General features: G+C 40.8%; 1 protein-coding gene across 1 annotated transcript in view; it reads right to left on the bottom strand.

Annotated features, from left to right (window-relative positions):
- The window catches only part of gpc1a (glypican 1a), a 44,531-nt gene extending 35,988 nt beyond the window's left edge, over nucleotides 1–8,543 (bottom strand). Inside the window, exon 1 of the mRNA XM_023268584.3 lies at nucleotides 7,823–8,543. Within this exon, the coding sequence (XP_023124352.2) occupies nucleotides 7,823–7,973 (151 nt within the window). The 5' untranslated portion in view covers nucleotides 7,974–8,543. The remainder of the gene's footprint in view (nucleotides 1–7,822) is intronic.
- Between the last annotated feature and the right edge of the window lie 13,054 nt (nucleotides 8,544–21,597).

Raw genomic sequence — 21,597 nt, 5'->3', positions numbered from 1 at the left:
TCCTCCCTCAAACACGTACGTAGACGCTCGTACACGGTGGGCAGACACCAGCCAGCATCAGTTAAAATGGAAATATTCACGACTGCTTAAATGTACATCGTATTTTTCTTGAACCTTGTAGCACTGCAGCATTCTCACTGAGAGCAGTCTTCAGGCAGTTTAGACGGAGGAAGGAGAGGTGTCATAATAAGGGTTTATTTCGTCAGGTGTATTGGTTAAAACGGGTGAAGTAGCAGTTTGAGGTTCCTTGGAATTAGATGAGAAACTTAAAGGCCTCTCTACTCTATCTTTGTGATATTTAACTTAAGCAGCCGTATTAAAAGTGATGCACAACAGTGAATATAGTGCTGCAAATTCTAACTAATGTCAGAAAATAACAAAAAAAACCTTCACCTGTTCTAATTCATTTTCAGTTGCTCACTTCTCTCTTTAGCACCAAACCAAACACACAGTGACAATGACTAGGTGACTGGTTCACAACTAAAGAAATCACCCTCTACAATGACCCTTATGCTCACAAACCTTCATGCCAAAAGAGATGCCAGGGGCTAAAATCAAGAGCCACGCCCCTACATCAGCTCTACAGTCTGATTTTATTTTGGAATGAATGGGTGAAGTCATTATAACAATCCTTAATGAGAATTCCAGTTTAATTTCAACCTGGAGTATTTCTCATTAGCGTTGCTGCTGTGTCTCTATGGATCCTCTATTGTAGAGATTTGGGGAAATGAGGAGTTGCACAAAACAGCTTGTGAACAGTATTTAGCGAGGCAATTAAGCATGAGCTCCCTGCAGCTTCCCAAAGAAAGACTATGAATAATGAATCATTTTAAATGTTTGTTTTCTCTCTGACTGAAGTTAAACACAGAAATGGACATTTTGCTAACTGCATTTGGGATCTCCATGCAGGCATACCTCCTGACTGACCCAAACACTGGTATCTTTATCTGCAGTTTGTTTAGATATGTGAGGCTGACTTTAACTGTGGGGATGGAGGCAGAAAGACAACAGGGTATCTTGAAAGACAACCTATAAAACCGTTGTTGCAAAGACTGAGACCTGCCGGTGTCAGACTTGGACAATCTTCATGCATTCATGGATGAGAGGAGTCCCAGCTGTGGAATTCTAACTCATGAATCTGCAGCTTTGATAAACACTGTTCCACCTCCGCAAAATCAACTGGCGGAAAAGAACGCGAAGGTGCAACTCTCCATATGTTAAGTAAAGCTAATCCAATGAGACAAATGTTCAATCCAGGTGGCTAATTTTTGTGTTTGCTTTCAATCTGACTGAAAACAAATGTTCAAAATGGAGACATGTAAAAATCTGCTTCCTCTGGAAAGCTGCAGGGAGCTAATTGCCTTCTGCTACATGCAGTTTCCCCAAATCTCTACAACAGAGGTGAAAAGTGCAAATGTAGCATGACACTTGGAGCCAAACCAGCCACATTAATAGGAAAGAAACCAGGTTGACATCAACTGGATTACTTTTAATAGGGAATTTTGAACCATTTGCTTCCATCACAATACACACGTCACATGCATTTAAATCTTGTACAAGTTAAATCCAAGCACAGGTGTAATGAAAGTTTAAGTTTCTACAGAAAACATCTAAAACTTCTAAAATAGTTCTGTTGTTGTGACGTGTCTACTCAGCACAGGTTTGAGCACACCTGATTTTTACATTTTTTCATGAAGACGATCAGTATTGAGGTGACATTAAAACTTGCTACCAAAAGCTTAAGAGAGCTCTGAACTTTTCCACAAAATCTTTATGATTTTGTTTTCTACTCTGGCATTAGGACACCAAACTCTGATGATATGACACAACTAAACTGAGTAAGTGTTTTTTTCCATCCTTGCTTTAGTGCACTTTTTTATTTGTGAGGAACAAACACTTCAGTGAAACCTTCAGAAAGTCCAAAAAGTTAATATGTCACATAAATGTTTTTATACTTGGATGATTTTGGAATAGTTGATGTTTCGATTAAACAAATGTGACAAAGTGTGAAGAAAACAGGCTTTTCCTGATGTACATGGACTGACTTAAATGTCACTCAAGCTCCTGCTCCACTGAAAAGAGAAATTACAAGAGTGATGCAATATTGTTCACATTTTCACTGTTATTCTCATTTGTTTTATCAACATCACTTCATCAACAGCACCCAACCTAAGAATAATCCCCACCAGCTGTTTATCTCAAATATCCAAATCCAAATGTTCACATAACAGCAGTAGATGAAAGCCGATTTTCAGGAAATTTGATTAAATTTGGGACAAATGTGGGTGTAAAGTTGAAGGAGGAATAATAATATTGGATTACTCCTCCACCCTTGGCGCTGTGTATCTACCAAGATTGTGTCCATGCAAATGAACGGAGGTTCTCCAGCTGATTGAGCCTTGTTAAAGAGTTATTGGCTGGTAACCAAACCTGTAATGTATCCTAATCTAATGGTAATCTGACCTACAACACTGTATCATGTTAAACTCCGTCATTCACACGCAACCTTTCTGCTGGTCTTTTCTAAGGTCTTTCAAACGAACGACAACGTGACAAATACTGAATATACCGGCGAAATAACACACATACAAACACATGCAGGCGTCAGAACTCTATACCTCCCTGCACAGAGTGTGAAGTGTGCAGGTTCTACACTCTGCCTCTGTTTCTGTGTCACTCGATCACATGGGTGTGTGCTGCTCTGCACAGACAAAGCATGTGCGAATGAAACGAAGTGTCTTCCCTGGAGAAGGTGTTGCCTTTCACTGACTTTTAAACACACACCATAGGATGAGCTGCTCTTTAACTATGGACCAGGTGAAGGGTACAATGTGAGATTTAAAAACGCTTGCAGGCACAAAGACAGACAGGCAGACAGCAGGAAAGACCACTTCCATTCACATGGTGTTAAATGTATAAGACAATAGGTGCGAGCAGAGGCTGAGAAGAATAGGCTTTTTTTTTTTTAACTCTGGGAAGGAATTTGGAGCATCTGCTCGTCATATTACACGCATTTTACTGTGAAGTGATAGTATTTATCATATCTACTTACACATACAGGTCTCACACCCTGTTAGACCTGGCAGTAACATGCATTTTCATGAAATTAAATTGATTTTAAACTATTTTCTTGCCCTTGCAGATTGGTACACTGTAAGCGTCCCCTTTTATGCCAGTTCCAGTTTATGTTTCCCATATGTGGCGTCGACTCAAACTGCATTTCTGCTTTATTGTTTGGCTGTGCTCCAGTTGAAGAGGAACTTCTAAGCATGTGTTTTGGCTTGGAAAAAATAGCCCAACATAAGGAGGATTTGGACTGCTCATCTTTCTCTACTAACTGTTTAGTTAGTTACCAGAATTCACCTGCAAAAATTTCAATGTATTGGAAGAAATTCCAAGTTCTTCCAAAACAGTAGTCGCTATGGGACTAAATAATAAGGTTGTTTCACTGACGTGAATGACATGTTATCTCAGAAGCACAAACAGAGAGCGACGTTTGCACATTGAACTTAAAAGCTGACATTGGATACTTGGTCTTTAAACACTGAAATTTTCAACACTGAGTTTGACATATTCTACGAAATGTAAAAAGGGTTTAGTAGAAACAAAATAAAACAGTCTACAGACATGCTTGCTGCTCTGTACACTGTACTTACTGTATGTTGAACTCATGTTATAGGAGATGAATGGTAGAGAGAAAACATTTCCCATGTCATCAGCCATCAACCCATCCAGATGGTTGTATAATTACAGAGTGGGCCATGTGAGGATCAAAATGCTGTGCATCATATACGTTAAACATTGGGTTAAGTAACACATCTACATCGCCTTGATGCAACACCTCCTTATTTGGTTGGTTTTCTGGCACTTCTGCTTGAGTAAATGCCAAGTTAGTGAATGAAGCCCAGAAACAGTAGGAAGTACTGGATTCTCCAGAAGTCCTGTGCTATGTTAGCCCACTGTGCTCGGGACCCCTCTGGAATATCCACTGACAGGGAACTACAGGTCAGTCTGCAAGCTGCTGTAGATCCTGTAAAATCCTGTTTTTGATTCAACATGGGGGGGTGTGGAACTATGCTACTGTGTACACTGCTTAGCATGTTAGCACACTAACATGTGATAACTAGCACTAAACACAAAGTTCAGCAGAGGCTCGTTAGTTTTGCAGGTATCTGGTCATTAACCAAAGTGCTGACAAATTCAAATGTTGACCTGACGATTGCGCTAAAACTCAAATCACGGACCACCAAAGTTATTACAGTTCCTCTCCAGCCATTGATTAAACCCCTATAAACTCATCTCAGTCTATCAAAGTTACATATTTACAGGATTTTTTTTGCATGAAAATAGTCCATTCCTCCTAAACATTTTCTACATGTACTTCTACGCCTTTGATTTCCCCAGAACGATCAGATCTATGAGGTCTTCACCCGTCTTTACACCCACCACTTCCTGCTCACTGCAACTGAGCACACCAGCTCGCCTGTGACTCTACAAAACACTAAAACTACTCTACAAAAGAGCAAGTTGCAATACTGGAGCAGTCCAACAATAGTCCGACCAAGACACCAATTTTGAGGAAAAATAATGATACTGAAAGTCCCGCCCAGCAAGTTGACAGGATTGGTTCTTGGGATTTATTACAGTTAAACCTCGGAAGTCAGAATCTGTATTTTTAAGCCTGCCATTGGTACACTACAGTTTGAAGATGGAAACACGCTGCCATGGACTTGACTGCTTATTTCACTCATGGTATGTTTTCCTCCAAAAACCTGGTAAAAAACTTGACTTTCACCGGAGGGGGTCTTTAAAATTCATCTTGTGGGTAACATGAATGTTTTAGCAACTTCCATGGCAATCTGCTGAATCACCATTGAGATATTTCAGTGTAAAACAAGGTTGGTACTGACTGACCAACAGACTGAAATCACTGTCTCTACAGGGCTATGCCACTAGTGTGACTAAAACATGTTTATATACCATGAACTCGTGTATTTCCACGGTATTGTTGTGGTTCAGAAGGGCAGGTACTGCAGTTTGTAGTCATATTAGAGACTATAAACTCACTTTTAATGACCATCTGGTGATCTTTATCACTGTATATACTGAGGGATTTGTCCCCCAGTGAGCTCTGTCAACTGAAGTAACCTTCTCCACCACTGCTGTGCTCTGCAGATAATGCTAACTGTGAACTGCTCGTGACTGCCAACAGCTGGGTCTTGTCCCAATTCATTAGGGAAGTGTTTGTTCCTCAGAATGCAAGTGTGCTGCATGCACAGGAAGGCCACAGGGCTGAAACATCTGTCCGTGTGTTTACTGCACTGAGAAACAATAGACACATGTCGTAGTCAAATGAGGCTGTAAGAATGTTGTGCCTTAATTTGTGCGCTACTAATTGTTCTTCTGATGATGATGTTTGGCCAGTTTTACACCAGCATCTGTGCACTATAGATTCCAAATTTCATTCAGAAGGGAAAAAAGTCCAAAGCATCAGCATCACTATGTAGTTACAGGCAGAACACAACACTATAATATACACATTTATGCCCATTAAAATACCATTTAACTGCTCTGGTGGGTGCTAAAACTATCTGCTACAGAGTTTCTGACAGATTCTAATTTCTTACCTCTAAATCCTCTTAAAATTGTCCAGCATAATTCTATCTTTCTGCTACGAAAAGATTCTGGAATAACATAAAGCTGTGAATGGAAAGCAGTTCCATCTGAGCGTTTGTCTCTATTACTGTAATCCATACTTGCAAAAACATGAATTAGTGCAAACACTGGAACAAATAAGGATGAGCTGCATCATGAAGCTGCATCATCCAAATAATTCACATCCCTACTGTATGTACCTCTGTATCCACAAGGTCTAGAGTCAAGAGTCGCACTAAAATTGTGTGCACATCAGGAGTCTCATCCATCCTCCATGGTGACACAGGAGTGCAGCAGAGTCTGTCTCCACCAGGCCTGAAAAGCTCAACTTCAGTCTCTGAGATGAGGAACATCGAAGAGCCACTTCTTCTGGGGAATTCTGCCGCCTGTTGCCTTTTTTTTTGTTCCTATCTTGTCGTCACTTTTAACGAGTTTTGGAAAGGTAGAGCTCTTGCTCAAATAACTAGAAGTCCAAGTGAGTGAAGCTTTGTGCTTTTCATCTGTCAACAAAAGATGAGTTTTTTAATGGAAAGGGAGGGAGAGTGTTGTGTCGGGTGTCTTCTCTGTGAAGCACCGACAGAGACCTTGGGAGACTCACTAGCTCTGTCTCTGTCAACCTGTTTCACTGTCTATCTTATTCACTTCCTTTGCCTTTCTCACAGATTGTTTTGCCACAGTGTTATCTGTTTGATGCCGTCTACCTCAATCACACACACACACACACACACACACACACACACACACACACACACACACACACACACACACACACACACACACACATCTAATATTAATCACCCAGTCACCCATACCAGAGCGATTTCATTGACACAACATGAAATGACCTTCAGATCATATGCACAGAAGGCACACCTCAATCTCGCCTGGCTTTCATCTCCTCCTTTGCGAGGCTGCTGCTTTCCTTCCACCTTTAGGTGGAAACCGGGAAACGACAGAACGTCAGATGATTGCCTTAAAGGGGAAAACAACTCCATTTTACTTTCCTCAAGGCCAAGACAGTTTAATCAGCGTTGGACGGTAGCGAGCGCAAGAGACGAGATAGAGAGACTTTGATGTGTGCTGTCTGGCTGACTGACTGGATCTCAAGCTGACTGATTACTTGACTGGTGGGGTAATTGACTGATTGATTAAATGCATGATTGCCTGACTATTTGGAGAACTGACTGACAGGACGGGGTCCAGGAAACAAACAAAAGAATACAGTGATTGTAAACCACTTCTCCTGTTCAACTCAGCAGCAGCTTATGTCGAGATTGCTGAGCTATAGCTCTTACTGGATATTGCCCCAGGCACTGCTAAATTATTAGTTTATGCAAATGAAAAAAACAGGCCATTTCAGCATCTATTGAGTCACTCACTCACACACACACACACACACACACACACACACACACACACACACACCACACCTGCAGTCCAGTGCAAAAGCAGACAATGAAAAAATGCCCCAGAACACATTAGTGCCCCACTGCTATTCAGCAGCCACATCTATATGCTCCTCTGTACTTTATACTAAGAGCTGGTCACACCTGCAGCACTAAACATTTGTGAACAACAGTAAATGCAATGAATAGATTATAATGGCTCCACAAGACACATGGCTTACAACAACCTCAGTAAACAACAAAATGCCCCACAAAGGACTATAATAAGGACGTAGAGGAGAACCTACAGAATGGGAAATCACTTCACTGGAGATTCTCAGTCAGGGAAATAGAAAATTGAGGGGAGGATGGACAAATGCACAAAAGGCACATGGACTGAGATGCAGCACAAGATAAGCACACCTGCTGTTGGGAACAATGAAATAAGTGAATGGAGGATGAAAGTTGGTTAAAAAAGCAGGAGGTGCAGGTTTATTAACATAGATGGGAGACTCGTTCACAGCAGTCACAGTGCACTGATTTAATTATGAAACAGAATAATCGTAGGATATGCATTTAAAAGGAATTTTGTAGTAGAAATATTATATACTATACGTCCCTATATTGCTGCTATGGGAGATAATAAATCCTATTGTAATATTTTATCACAACATCTTGTGATTTTTAAACTATCCGTGTTTTCATGGATGATAATTTAAAACCTGACTTAACAAGTCGGGTTTTTTAAAGAAGTGAATGAAACACTTCCTCCAGAAACTCACCGGAGATCTCGGTCTGAGGTACCCCGGCCAGAGTGAACCCTTTCCCGGTGTAGAACTGCCGCAGGTCGGCGCAGCTCCTATCCGCCCCGGCGGCCGGGCCCGGTGCCGCGCACAGACACACCGCTGCACACATGAGCACCGGGAGACGCATCTTCTTAAGGTGTAGTCCTTGTTTCTCCTCACAGCCTGACAAAAAAATCCCGAGGAGGAGTTCTTAGAAAGATCCTCAGCGCTTTGTTGCTTTCTTCGTTATATTTCTAAGAGTTGTCGGTCTGTCAGCAGAAGCAGCGTGTCCCGTTCAAACTGCACAAAGCTCCGGTGAACTAGCACAGGGAGGGAGGCGGTGCCGGTGGCGGCCGGTGCGGGCTATTCTGTGAGAGAGAGCAGAGCTGCGGTACGGCTGTAGGTGTCAGGTACACCCGCTGCTCCTCCTCCTCCTCCTCCTCCTCCTCCTCCTAGTCGCTGCTGCCCGGAGCTGCAGAGACGCGAGAGACAAAAGAGAGCGGGCAGCAGAGAGGCAGGTGTCGCTCGGACCCAGACTCAGTGTCTCCTCGTGGGGCAGGAACAGCCGCTGAGAAGGGAACACACCCACAAAGTGTGTCAGAGCGACCGGGGACGGTGGAGTCCTCCGGGCCAGGCTGCGGGACAAGGAGCGGACTGTTGGAGGGAGTGATCAGGGACAGGGCTGATGCTCGCTCTGGTTCTTTGTGTGTCAGTGTGAGTGTTGAGTCTGCTGCCGGGAGAATATGAGCTCAACAGCGCCACCTGCAGGCCCGAAAAACTGAGAAAGCAGAGAGAATGTACCTTTAATGAATAAAAAAATGTTTTTATAGCAGATTTTTTCCCGTTCTTAGCCCTACATTGTTAGCCTTTTTAATTTGATTGCATATTTTATTTAATAGCTTTTCATCCATTTATATCATATATATATATATATATATATATATATATATATATATATATATATATATATAAACTGCACAAGGGTTTTCTAATCATCATTTAGCCTTTCAACACCATTAGCTAACACAATGTAGCATTAGAACACAGGAGTGATGGTTGCTGGAAATGTTCCTCTGTACCTCTATGTAGATATTCCATTAAAAATCTGTCGTTTCCAGCTAGAATAGTCATTTATCTCATTAACAACGTCTAGACTGTATTTCTGATTAATTTAATGTTGTTTTCATTGAAAAAAACAATGATTTTCTTCAACAAAAAAAGGCCATTTTGAAGTGACCCCAAACTTTTGAAAGGTAGTGTACATTTATATATGAATGACGATCAGATCAGGTATTCACCATTTTTCTGATGGTCAGTATCATCATTGCTTTTTTTTGACAGTTGCCAATAAAATGAATGAAAAATATACCATTCTTGCTCACACACAACCTCTTGAACAATAAATGTTCAAAAACCTGTCTTTTAAATAAAGTTATTTCAAACATAAGTAAACTAATTTGAGAAAAAAAATGTGTTGGCATTTATGATCCTTGTCTTATGTCATGCTTTGCCTGTTGCGGGTTTGTGGTTTTTTTTTAGGCTCCTTCTTAAATTGAATTTCCCCACATTGGAGGTTTCATTTGGTACAATGAGCCTTTTTTTTTCATTTACCCTCTGCTATCCCTACCCAGATCCCAACATGTCCTTTTTCTTTTTTTCCTCAAGTAAGGTGCATACAGCACTGCGCAGCAGCCGGAGCTGTCATTGGCAGGGCAGCTCAAATGAAATTTCATTGTATATGAAAGTGTGCAATGACCAATAAAGATTGATTGAATGATACTAGTATGATTTCTAAGGAATTTAAGTTTTATCGCAAATGTGTGTGATTATACTGTATAGCAGGTTATCTGTATTGGTATCGACCTTGAGAAAACCTTTATAGATAAAACTATTCTTTTTGTCATGTGGACTAATTTTACTAGTTTACTAGTTTTATGTATACTATATTCATCTTTGAATATATCTTTGAATGTACAATCTACATGTAGACAGGTATCTACTGACTAACTGGTAAAAAACAATATTACACATATATACACTAATCACCAATTTACAGATATAGACATATACACCGCATTTGATTAGTCTCATACTATTTTTTAAAATTATTTTTTGATATTTTTTCTTTTAAGTAGTGGTTGATGCCATCACTTGCCACTTCATCTTCAACCGGTTCTTTTCTGACTTGATCACTGTTACAAGACTATTCTTGTTTAGAGGGACCTATACATAAACCGTGAGGTTTGAAAATGCCATTTGTGTCTAAAGAAAATTACCTAAAGGAAATCATATTGATCAAAACATCGCACAGCAATGATGATTTGCCTTAATTTTACTCATTTTGAAAGTTACTGTTGTTTTCCAGCACTGGCTTTTCTTTCTATCTTCCAGGGATCCCCCATTAAAAATGTATGGTGTTTATTCTCATTAATTTAAAATGCTAGAGTAGACAGAGTGTAGTGGGTTTATGATATTTAAACACGCTGCAATATGTAGGACTCAAATGATAATAAATGAGGCTTAAAAATATGATAAGTTTTGGGGTCCATCTCCACTCTGAGTACAAATGGAGATTAGTTGGGTAGAAAATGAAAGAAAACTTTTTGAAGGCTCTGCTTATATCAGAGCAACTTGGTTTCACTTCACAGTTTGTTGTGTTGATCTTAGCTTCACTACGATGTCAAGAGATCATCATTTGAAAGCAGTAGTGAAGAAATATTCAGATCTTTCATTTCAAATAAAATACCAATACAGCAACGTAATAATACACATTTGCAAGTGAAGTGTAAGTATTACCAGTAAAACATGGGTAAGGTGAGTAAAATTCCTGCTGATTGTGATGCGGTATATGATGTGGTTAGATTATTCATAGAGAAACATCAGTGTGTTAAGAATGGGACATGAAAGAAGAAAAAACTGTTCTGAAAAACAAATCTGGTCTTAGATTCGTGACTCTTTCTCTTATCTTTTTGGTGGTAGTTGGGTTCATTTGAACATTTATTGAGATTAAACCATGTTAGAGGGAAAAATAGCTATTTGATGAAGCTATTAACAACTCAGACATCTGAAACTGAACTGTTCATTGTGAGAAACAACAAGGGTTAGAAACCACTGATTTAATCTTTATTGTTTCCCTTTGACATGTAATGAAATGGAAGTTTAAAGTAGCATAAAATGGAAATGCTCAAATAAACAGCGGTTTAATTTGTGTAAGACACATTCAAATAATTAGAACACAAATAATCATTATGTTTTCTATACAGCGCCTGAAAAACAAACTCATAAAAGACTTTACTTGGGAAATAAAACAAAGAAGACAAGTAAGAAGAAAAGAGTTACAGAAAGAAAACTGGTAATCTCTAAACGGAAAAAATAGATCTTCTTTGTGACCTTAATAAAATCCTTTTTTAAAAAAAAAGATGGCTTTGATTTAAGAGATTGTTTCTGCAGACTTCAGATCCTCTGGCAGGGAGTTTCAAAGCTAAAGGGATTTACTGAATTATTCTTCACTCGCACAGTGTTCTCCTGGCCTGCAGCCTTCCAGCATTAGTCGAGCTGAAGCCACTTAAACGCTGATACTGAGGTCAGGATTTGAGATTCAAGAGCACATTTTCTTTCACATGTGAATGCATGAAACAAAATGTGTCATACAAACTGAAGAAATGAGCCTTTCTGCAAACAATCCTAACTCATAAAGCAGCCCATGTGTTTCTGCAAGGCTGCTAGAGATTCAGTGCCTTCCCTCTGGCTCAGTTTTCCAGGGCCGGTGGACGTGACCAATGAGCTGTCAGACGCTCTCCAGTCTTCACATCCAACATCCTCCCAGCAGCAGCAGCAGCAGCAGCAGCAGCAGCAGCAGCAGCAGCAGCAGCAGCAGCAGCAGCAGCAGCAGCAGCAGCAGCAGCAGCAGCAGCAGCAGCAGCAGCAGCAGCAGCAGCAGCAGCAGCAGCAGCAGCAGCAGCAGCAGCAGCAGCAGCAGCAGCAGCAGCAGCAGCAGCAGCAGCAGCAGTAGCGTCGGGTCTACATGCTGGCCACAGAAGGTCAGGGGCAGCTCTGAAATCTGACTGACACCTTAGAAATGCAGCTGAAATAAAAAGGAAATTGTTGGACTTTGAAACAACAAAGGGTTTAAATGAGTTCTCATTACACTTAAACTGGATGTGGCAGAGGAGTGTACAGATGTGTGAGTGACGTTAAGGCTACGCAGGTCAGACTCACGGTTACGGCATTATAATTAATAACATGCAGTGCTTTAGAAGACTAAAAAGAGATCCAAACCCCAGTGGCTTTATTCTGCGGAACAATGTTCTCATCAGGAACTCGGAAACGGAGAGGATGTTTTTTTTTTCTTTAATTGCTATTTTAGGGACAATGTCATGCTCAAGAACATCTGTGTCCCTGCAGTTCATTGCAACTGCTTCCATCTTTGTGGCAACAATGTGGGGAGGGCTCTTTCCTGTTTCCACATGACAAAGCCACACTGTACTAAACTAAGAGATTTTGAACTTGACTGGCCTCCACCAAGCCCCGATCTCAACCCCATCCAACAGAATGAACTGGAAACTGACCCAGAGACAGACCTCATTACTCAGCAGCAGCAGTCAACCTCGCTCATGCTCTTTTCGCTGAAATGGAGCCATTGCATCTGAAAATTTAACACAAGTTGTTTCAGATTAAGATACTAACAATCACATATGTCTGTCTGGGTGGCCTAGGGGTTAAGGTGCTGACACTAAACAGCAACTTATTCCTGGTAAAAATTCCTGCTTTGAGCCCTTTGTGGCAAATTCTTTCCTATCTCCTCCCGTATTTCCTGATATCTCACCACTGTTGACAGGAAACAAAGCCAATAAGTGCCCCAGATGTGTGGCAATATGGTGTCTGAACTAAGCAGTCTCTGAGGATGGAAAAATTAAGCCAACAGGGAAGAACCATAAACTGCATTTCCTCAAATGACCACTTGAGGGTGGCTCCGAAACGACATGATCTCCATTTAGACCTGCATTTCAATGCACAACTTTAAAGCAGAAATAAAGATATTTACTGTCTCTATTGCTAATTTCCCTGTTTGTGACAACTGTACAAGGGGTTAATTGTTATATATCTAACCCATTTAAACTGCACTTAAGCTTAATATTATACATAATTATAAGACAGGCGTCACTCAACCTCCACCTCTTTGCTCATTTTTGGATTAGCTGGGAGTTAAGAGGAGTCAGACGCTGCCACGATGGAGACGGCTGGAGGCACCACACCACAAAACTGCTATTCAGGAAACGTTTCAGTGAAGTCATTGAGCATTCATCCAGTTTTAAACCTAGATATAGCCTATGGTTTAAGCCCTTTGTGTCAAGTCATTTGCAGTCTATTTTTGTTGTTGTCATCTCACTACTGCTGGTCATAGAGTTGTAAAAACCCCCCAAAAATGTTAAGGTCAACACTGTGTCTAAACTCTGTAAAGTGCTGGAGTCTTGTGTATTTTAGTGGCTGTAATATGAATGCACAGGACAAACTGTATGTGAATGATTCGTATTTTAAGAAAAACATCTGATCGCAAAGTCTGAAATCCCCTACACACATATTTTTTATTACAGAAGACATTTTGGCTTCCTCTAGTCAGGAATTATCACATGAACACCCTGTACTTACTTGTTTCATTCATGTGGTCATTAATCACTGGTGTATGAATGACACAAAGGAAAAAGCTCTTGAAAGGTGTCAAAATGAAGCCAGGCAAAATTTATCATCATCCAGAACATGTTGGAGCACAGGGAGAAGAGAGCTTGATTTGAATTTAAATGCCAAAAGTTTTATGATAATCTTGGGTATTTAGCACTTTGTCAGCTGTTTTAGGACAACTTCCAGGCCAAGGACACACCTTCACAGACCAAGTCATTCCAAGGAAAACCTGAACTTTCACATAATCCAACACACACCCGGTTCCACACACACGTCTGGTGTAACACCGGCGCATGTGTTAATCCAGTCGATGATTTATTGTCTTGGCAGACTAAATGCTGTTAGGTTTGATGCTGTTAGTCGTAACATGTCGCATGTCTGTGTTCACATTCAGCAGACGAGTGACAACTTCCTGTTTTGGAAATTACAGATGAGAATATTTTTGATAAATAAAAAGTTCTGTATAATCAAGATCCACTGAACTATCAAAGGTCTGATTAAAACACCAACACTCCAAAACTGGTTGGAACTGATATCTGACGATGTTTTAACTCATTGCAACACACTGGAAAAAATGCCCCTCTCAAAACAAGACAAAAAAGCTTATTTCAAGGAACTTTTACCTTGAAATGAGTGAAAAAAAAATCTGAAAATAGAACAAGTAAAAAATGGCTTGGTAAGATTTCTTGGAATAAGATATGATGTAGAATGTTGAGATCTTAAAATTAGCTGGGAAAACGTATTGAAGCTATTTTTTTAACCAGGATTGTCAGGCTTAAGTCTCTTAAAACAAGCCAGACATGCTAAAAAATAGTGTTTTTTCCACTCAAAAATAGATTTTTGCTTTCATGTAACCTCCTGGTTTGAGATGTATTAAGCTTATTTTGAGTTTTCTTGTAAAATACAACTCAAAACAAGATAATTTCAAGATTGTTTGACTAAACAAGATATTTAAGATGCATTGTCTGAAAACAAGTCCCTCCATCTTGCTGAAATGTCACTTGTTAAGTGAATTTATCTTAAATCAAGTGGGATGAGACATTTTGACTAAAAATAAGACAATGGACTTGGTAAGATTTTGAGTTTTTGCAGTGCATTGAGGACGCTGTCTGTGGATGAGCACATCATCTTGGCTTTCTTCTTGGCACCGCAGTGCAAGATTTGAGTGTTGGTTGGTGCCACTGAGGCAATGATGTCAAAATGTCCGTTAGTGCAGGTAATTGATCCGTTTGCACAACTCAGTTACAGTTTGCATAACACAAATAAATGAAACCTAGCAAAGAACATTCCCTCCAAACTACAGTCACTATCGACTTTTGCATCTTTGAGTTATTTTTCCTGAGGCACCATGCGAGGCTAGTCAAGCTGGGTCAGAGCCACACACCTGAAATAACCGCCGACACTGAACCAGCATCAGCTCAGCTCAGTTCTTGATATCTTTTAAACTCAGCCTTATTCTTGTTGTCTCCTCATCTGAACTTCCTGCCCTCTTAGATATGCCCTTCACTAAGCCCTCACACTCTGAAGCAGAAAGTTTAAATACTTTCATATTTGCCACTTTACAGTCTATTCCCTCTTTGCCCTCTTTTTACACCTTGGTCTCAACACTCCCAAAGACACGGTCTTATGGTATCATGCAGACACATCATATGGCTCTGTATTTTCAAGTGCATGCCAGTGATGCATCAGAGCGTGAAGATGTCAGGGAGAAATATAATGAAATGAAAGACAAAGCAGCTTAGCCTGCTGTGACCTGCGAACAGCGACCTGTGAGTGTGTGTGTGCTGCACTGAAGTCTTCTCCTGCTCTCCTCCGTCTCCTTTTAAGTCTGTAAGTCAGAGCGACAGATATTTCCCTCTCAGCAGAATTTAAACCGATAGAACTCTTGACTCACATGGCTGTGTCTTGGTGGCATCTGCAGTGTAGAGCTCCAACTAAAGCAAGACATCTGCCAAAGTGTCTGTCACAAAGCACACACTAACACCAGATGCATACTGTACCCGCTCACCTACAAACAATAAATCATGGAAATGATGAAGCTTTAATAGCTCACCTGCCACTCTCAATCCCAGCTATCTGTCATTCACGATAAGATCTCTCAGCCATAGCCAATAAACATTGACATAATGGCATGGGAGTGAATGATTGGCTGACATCCAGTTAAATGTGCTTCAACCTGAAAACACTGTGAGGTTAATACTGAAGGCCAAACTCAGCCACTATAAATGCAGGAGAGCAGACAGACTGAGAAGATGGTGATTTTGTTGCCTTGCTAAAAGCGCATCTTTGTGTGATAAACCTCTCAGCGACATGTACAAACAAATCTATCAGCTATAAATAATGGGGTTGAACTGTTCACCTCACAAGCAGCAACAAGCCGAACTCTGCAATCATGAATCTTTGAATTACACTGAGCAAAAACCTTTGAATCAGCATATTACCTCATGATTACCACCTCATTGATACAGCCTACTGATTTTATTGATCTGTTACGTTTCCTCAAGAGTCACAAGTCCTCAAGTTTCCTCAAGCTGCTGTTGACATGAGTGAAATGTTGCAACAAGCACTGGATGGATTGCTATAAAACTTTGTGCAAACATTCATGTCACCATCAGGATGAACCATAGACTGCATAAATGATGATGGATCATCACTTCCTAACACTTTGCAAATGTGAGGCCAAAACATTGCAGAAATAACCGTTGCTGTCTTGCACTGGTGATGTCATTTACAACCAGTGACCAGGAGACGTGGTGCAACCCCAGAAACCTGATGTAGCCCAGACACTACAGCAATCTTGACTTTCTTAATATATTGTGGACACTGGCTGTATGCTTATCATTTCCTCTCATCATTAATTGTGTTCTTAAATTAGCATTCAAATCTTACTGCCAAGTTCGAGAAAAAAAACTGCAGCTGTCACCAAAATCCATCTGATTATCAGTTAGTCTGCATCTATAACAAGAAAAGCACTCAGAGAGCGCCAAAGCTGTTAATTTCTCAGTTTGTGTATTCAGAAATCACAGCAACATAGAATCTGGCCATTTAATACAGATCTACCCAAAAACTAACTAAATGAATAAATAATTACCTTGCACTGAGCACAGGGGTGTGTTATGCATGCATACGTTATGTATGAATATCGAATTGCATGACCGAAATATGTAGCGGGTGGTGGGAATTGATGCAGGCAGCTGACATAGTGTTCACTTGTTGTCATAGTTACAGTAACGCCGTGACGCTATCTCGCAATGATACAGAAATCTTTAACAAATCTGTGGATCCAGACTATAAGCTATATCATTGCCAAAATCTAATCAGGTTGTCCTTGTGTCATTTCTGACCTTCCCTGAAACTTTCATCCAAATCCGTTAGTCTGTTTTTGAGTAGTGTTGCACACAGACAAACAGATTCACAGAAGGACAAACATACGCCAATCGTCTCATTCCTTGGCGGAGTTAAAAGGCAAAAACCATACCTGACTTAAATTTAGCTGACATCCCCTTCGAAGTAGTCTCCTTGTGTAGTGATACACTGCTCCCAGTGCTCCTGCCACCCCCAGAACACTCTCTAGAAGTCTGGAAGCGCACCAACACACACTGGATCTCCTCAACTGTGTCAAAAATGAACCTTGGGCTTGAATTTCATTTTGGGGAAAAGGAAGAATTAGTAGGGAGCCAAACCTAGAGAGTAGGGTGGGAGATGAGCGACGGTTGTGTTGTTAACTTGAGCATTCATCATAATGAAGCAGCCACATGCCATCGTGCTACTGTTTGACATTGCTTGTATCAATTGTTGTCAATTAGATGCATCAAGACCTTACAGTAGAACTTAACACTGTCAGTCCAAATGTGCAGATAATGGGGACAAATTCATGGTGCACAACTACGTGAATGTTAAAGAAAACAACAAACATGCCCTTAGTGATCTCCTGCCTTGATGTACCTTTATTCGGTCTCGTGTGAGCTCTTCCCTTTGCTTGGTCTCTGGGTCTCATCCACAGTGATGGTCCTCAACATGAAGGCTACCTAATGCCAGTCCATCTGGTGACAGATATCCTTGCACACTTTACCACTGTGCTGCTTCTGCAGATTCATGGTGAGGTCGCAAATAGTCACAAAAATCAGGTCTTTATGTTGATTGCATTCAAATTAACAAGGAATCCAGACTCACTGCTCACACAGAACTTTCTGATTGTACCTTATAAAGTTTACTTTATTAACACTGAAAATGGCAACAATGCAGGTGGGATTTCAGTTTGGGATCTGACCTTACAGAGTTGATAGCACAGCTCAAGGCTCTTAGTCTTACTGGTATTGCTTGGTTTTGTGGTTTTTAATAACTCAGGGCTGGAATAATCTAGGTGTGTTAAGGTAAGTTAGAGGATTCAGTGCTCTCTTTTCACACAGAAACTGAAGTTAAAGTGCCCTTCAGCAAGACACTTAATCCTTGATTGCTTCAGCAGAGCTTCCCTGATGTTGGCATTATAGACTGTGGATAAGGAGGCTGCCAACCACTGCGAAGATGATCTGCTTTCGGGTTTAAATGAGTCAACACCCAATCCAGATTTAGACTGCAGTGCACCCAGAAGCATTCAGAAACAATGGACTGTTCACATTCACATGGATCAGATGTTGAAGTGTCCCATCACTGATTCCTTACCTTTCTTAGTGGGTCATAACTCCTCAGAAAGAATGTGCACATAACACTGGAACTTTCTTTGGGTAGAGTCAAGGATCCTTTTCCAAATAAACAGATGGTACAAACAAATCCTATCCGGATTTACTAATTGGATGTTTGTAGCTGTGTCACAACAAATCCTTAGACAATTAGATATTGTAGTGTTGTTTTGTGTGTATAAAGTTCTCAATAGCTCGAAAGCCTCCAGGCACATTTTCAGAGCTAAAGCAGCTATAAAATCATGTGGAGTGCTGCAACATGTCCACAGTCAGTTATCTGATGTGTGTTTGAAGGCTGCAAACTCTGGCGGTGATAAATATGATTTAAATAGCAGAAACCTCAATCATAACCCTTGGACAGGGTCAAAATAATGAGAGCTCTGATTTCATTAGTGCTGGCACAGAGGAAGGATATTATTCAGCAGAGAAACCTCATCAGCTTGTTGAAAGAACACCCTGCAAACGTCTCTCTGCCCCTTCACCTGCTTCACCTCTAACCCCTCTGCCGGCTGTTTTCTGTCTGTCTGCTCTCATGTTTGGAGCTGTGCAGAACTGAATTAATCAAGGCAGCACGTGGTAGCATCGAGAGAAGACAAACCATTTCCTTGAAAGAATTCAAAAGTCAGCACTAATAAATAAAAGCTTGTGAAACATTGAATCGAAAGACATAGTGAAACACCTTTCTTAGAGTGAAACATAATACATGGGTGGGACTCAGAGGTGCCAACATCAGGATGAGGGATGGGAACACTCTTCCTCCTCCTCCTCCTATTCCTCCTCCTCTTCCTCCTCCTTCTCACAGTCTTTCTTCATCGTTCTTTCTCTCCGTCTCTCTGTGTCTTCTTCTCTGTGGCAATTTGCATTCAGTGATGTCTTTATTTCCCATCATCCCGTGGCAGTTTGCTGTGCCAGCCAAGCGATCCGTGCCAACTTTCTAACCATGCCAATCCAATCACAGTAATCTCTCGCGGGGCCAGAGGCCAAAGACCTGCAGCCACGTTCTCATAAAATATACGTGCAAGGTTCTGATGGCTTCACTCTCCGGTACGTTCGAAGCTCTTTCAGCAACCCAGATGTGGTGAATGTGTGTACAAGCAGTAAATGCTGAACAAAAACAACCAAAAAAATGCCTTAATTTGATGTTAAGACAGGCAGCAGTTTCATCTGCAGAATGAAAATTCCCAGCTACATCCACAGCAGAAAATCTTAATTTGATACCCCTGAAGCAGCCAAACATTATTCAAACCTACACAAATTTGATTTTATATTCTGGTAGAAATCCCAAAGATGTCAAAGACATTTAATCTTAAATTTTGTGGAGACTGCGTGTAAAGTACTGCACATGTCATTTGGTGTATTTCCATTTGATTTAAAGATGTAATAATATTAAGAAACATGGGAGTCTTAGGTTTAAATATTTCACACACTGTAAATGTCTTGCAGCAATAAAGAGGGCATAAAATAAATGTAGAACTGTCAGACAGTGAGAAGATTTCAGCAACTTTAAAGCTACTTAAATCTGGCATCTCTGGGCAAAAATTCCATCATAACCCCTCAGCATTTTGTAGTTCAAGTGCTTTGAGAGGAAGCTAGACTTCTTCACCTCCTCTTGGTTCTGTTTTCAGGCTTTAGGAGGTCTAGCTGTGACAGCAGACCTTGGCTAGTCACAGGTTTTTAAATCACCTAGATCAGGTGAGAGAGAATAAACAGTAGTGAATACACTGCCCAGCCAAAAAAAAGTCCTACACTCCAGTATTTCGTTGGACTGCCTTTAGCTTTGAGGACAACACTCATTCGCTGTGGCATCATTTCAATAAGCTTCTGCAATGTCACAGCATTTAATTCTGTCCAGAGTTGTATTAATTTTCCACCAAGATCTTATATTAATGATGGGAGAACTGGACCACTACGCAAAGTCTTCTCCAGCGCATCCCAAAGCTTTTCAATGGGGCTGAGGTCTGGACTCTATGGAGGCCAATCCATGTGTGAAAATGAAGTCTCATGCTCCCTGAATCACTCATTCACAATGTGAGCCCCATGAATCCTGGCATCGTCATCTTGGAACATGCCCATGTCATCAGGGAAGAAAAACTCCACTGACGGAAAGACCTGGTCATTCAGTATATTCAGGTAGTCAGCTGACCTCATTCTTTTAAGAACATAATGTTGCTGAACCTGACCAACCACAGATCATAACCCAAACCCCCACAGGCTTGTAGGCACTAGACATGATGAGAGCATCACTTCATCTGCCTCTCTTCTTACCCTGATGCCCCCATCACTTTAAAACAGGGTAAGTCTGGACTCATCAGACCACATGACCGACCACATTTGTTCCTAGAAGATGATGGTTCACCACTATCCTTCCAGGTTTTAATAATGTGTTGGACGGTTCTTAACCTGATTTTAGTAGTTTCTCTAATCTCCTTAGTTGTTTTCTTGGCTTGATGCAGGCCAATAATTTGACCCTTCTGAGACAGATTATGATCCTTTCCATGACAGGACATGTCTTCCAACATGGTTGTTTAAGAAATGAGAAGCTCCTCACTGCATCAGCTGGGGTTAAATAAGTTGTTGCAGCTGAAACATATTCATCACTGCAGTAATTATCCAATGGAAGGCTCTTACCTATGTGCTCAGTTATATCCAAGTGGCGACTTTCTTTTTGGCCAGGCAGTGTAGTCGTATTGGTGGCTAGATGGGATCGGTAGAGGACTCTCTTTTAATCCCTGGGGATGCCAGATGTCAAAACACCTCTTGGTGTGACTATTTTTGCCTACTGCAGTTCAAAGAGTGAACAGGAAGGGAAGCTGTACAAAGAAAGGTCACTCTATTAGTAACTCTGTGTAAAGGGGCCTTGTCCAAATATAGGACCACCTCTATGTCATATTTTTTCCCTCCCATGTTATTTTTTGAATTTAAATTGTTTATGTCAAATTTAGAAGAGTTGCAATTGAAATGTTTTAGAACAGGCCCAGTAACATCAGTATGTGCTGACATACTGTTATAATCTGTTATTTACTCTCTAATCCAATCTACTCTCTCTACAACTTTGAGTTTTCACATTTCACTATGTTTTGGTGATGAGAACAAAAACATTTACTGTATTTCAACATTCACCCATGTTACCCCGAGGACAACACTGTTTATTTCGACTTCAGTAGATGAGCTGAACATGGTGATGTTTTGTCAGGTGGAAACCGTGCAGGGCTTTAGGGGTTAATTCATGCTACGCTGCAGCTACAACCGGCTGCCTTAAGATGTGTCTGTATTCATTGGTTTCCCATTTTCTATTTCACACAACTGTTCCAGTTGTGTGTGTGTGTGTGTGTGTGTGTGTGTGTGTGTGTGTGTGTGTGTGTGTGTGTGTGTGTGTGTGTGTGTGTGTGTGTGTGTGTGTGTGTGTGTGTGTGT

This window comes from Amphiprion ocellaris, chromosome 2 (assembly GCF_022539595.1).
Source record: "Amphiprion ocellaris isolate individual 3 ecotype Okinawa chromosome 2, ASM2253959v1, whole genome shotgun sequence".
NCBI lineage: Eukaryota > Metazoa > Chordata > Actinopteri > Pomacentridae > Amphiprion > Amphiprion ocellaris.
This window is presented reverse-complemented; position numbering and strand designations above follow the sequence as displayed.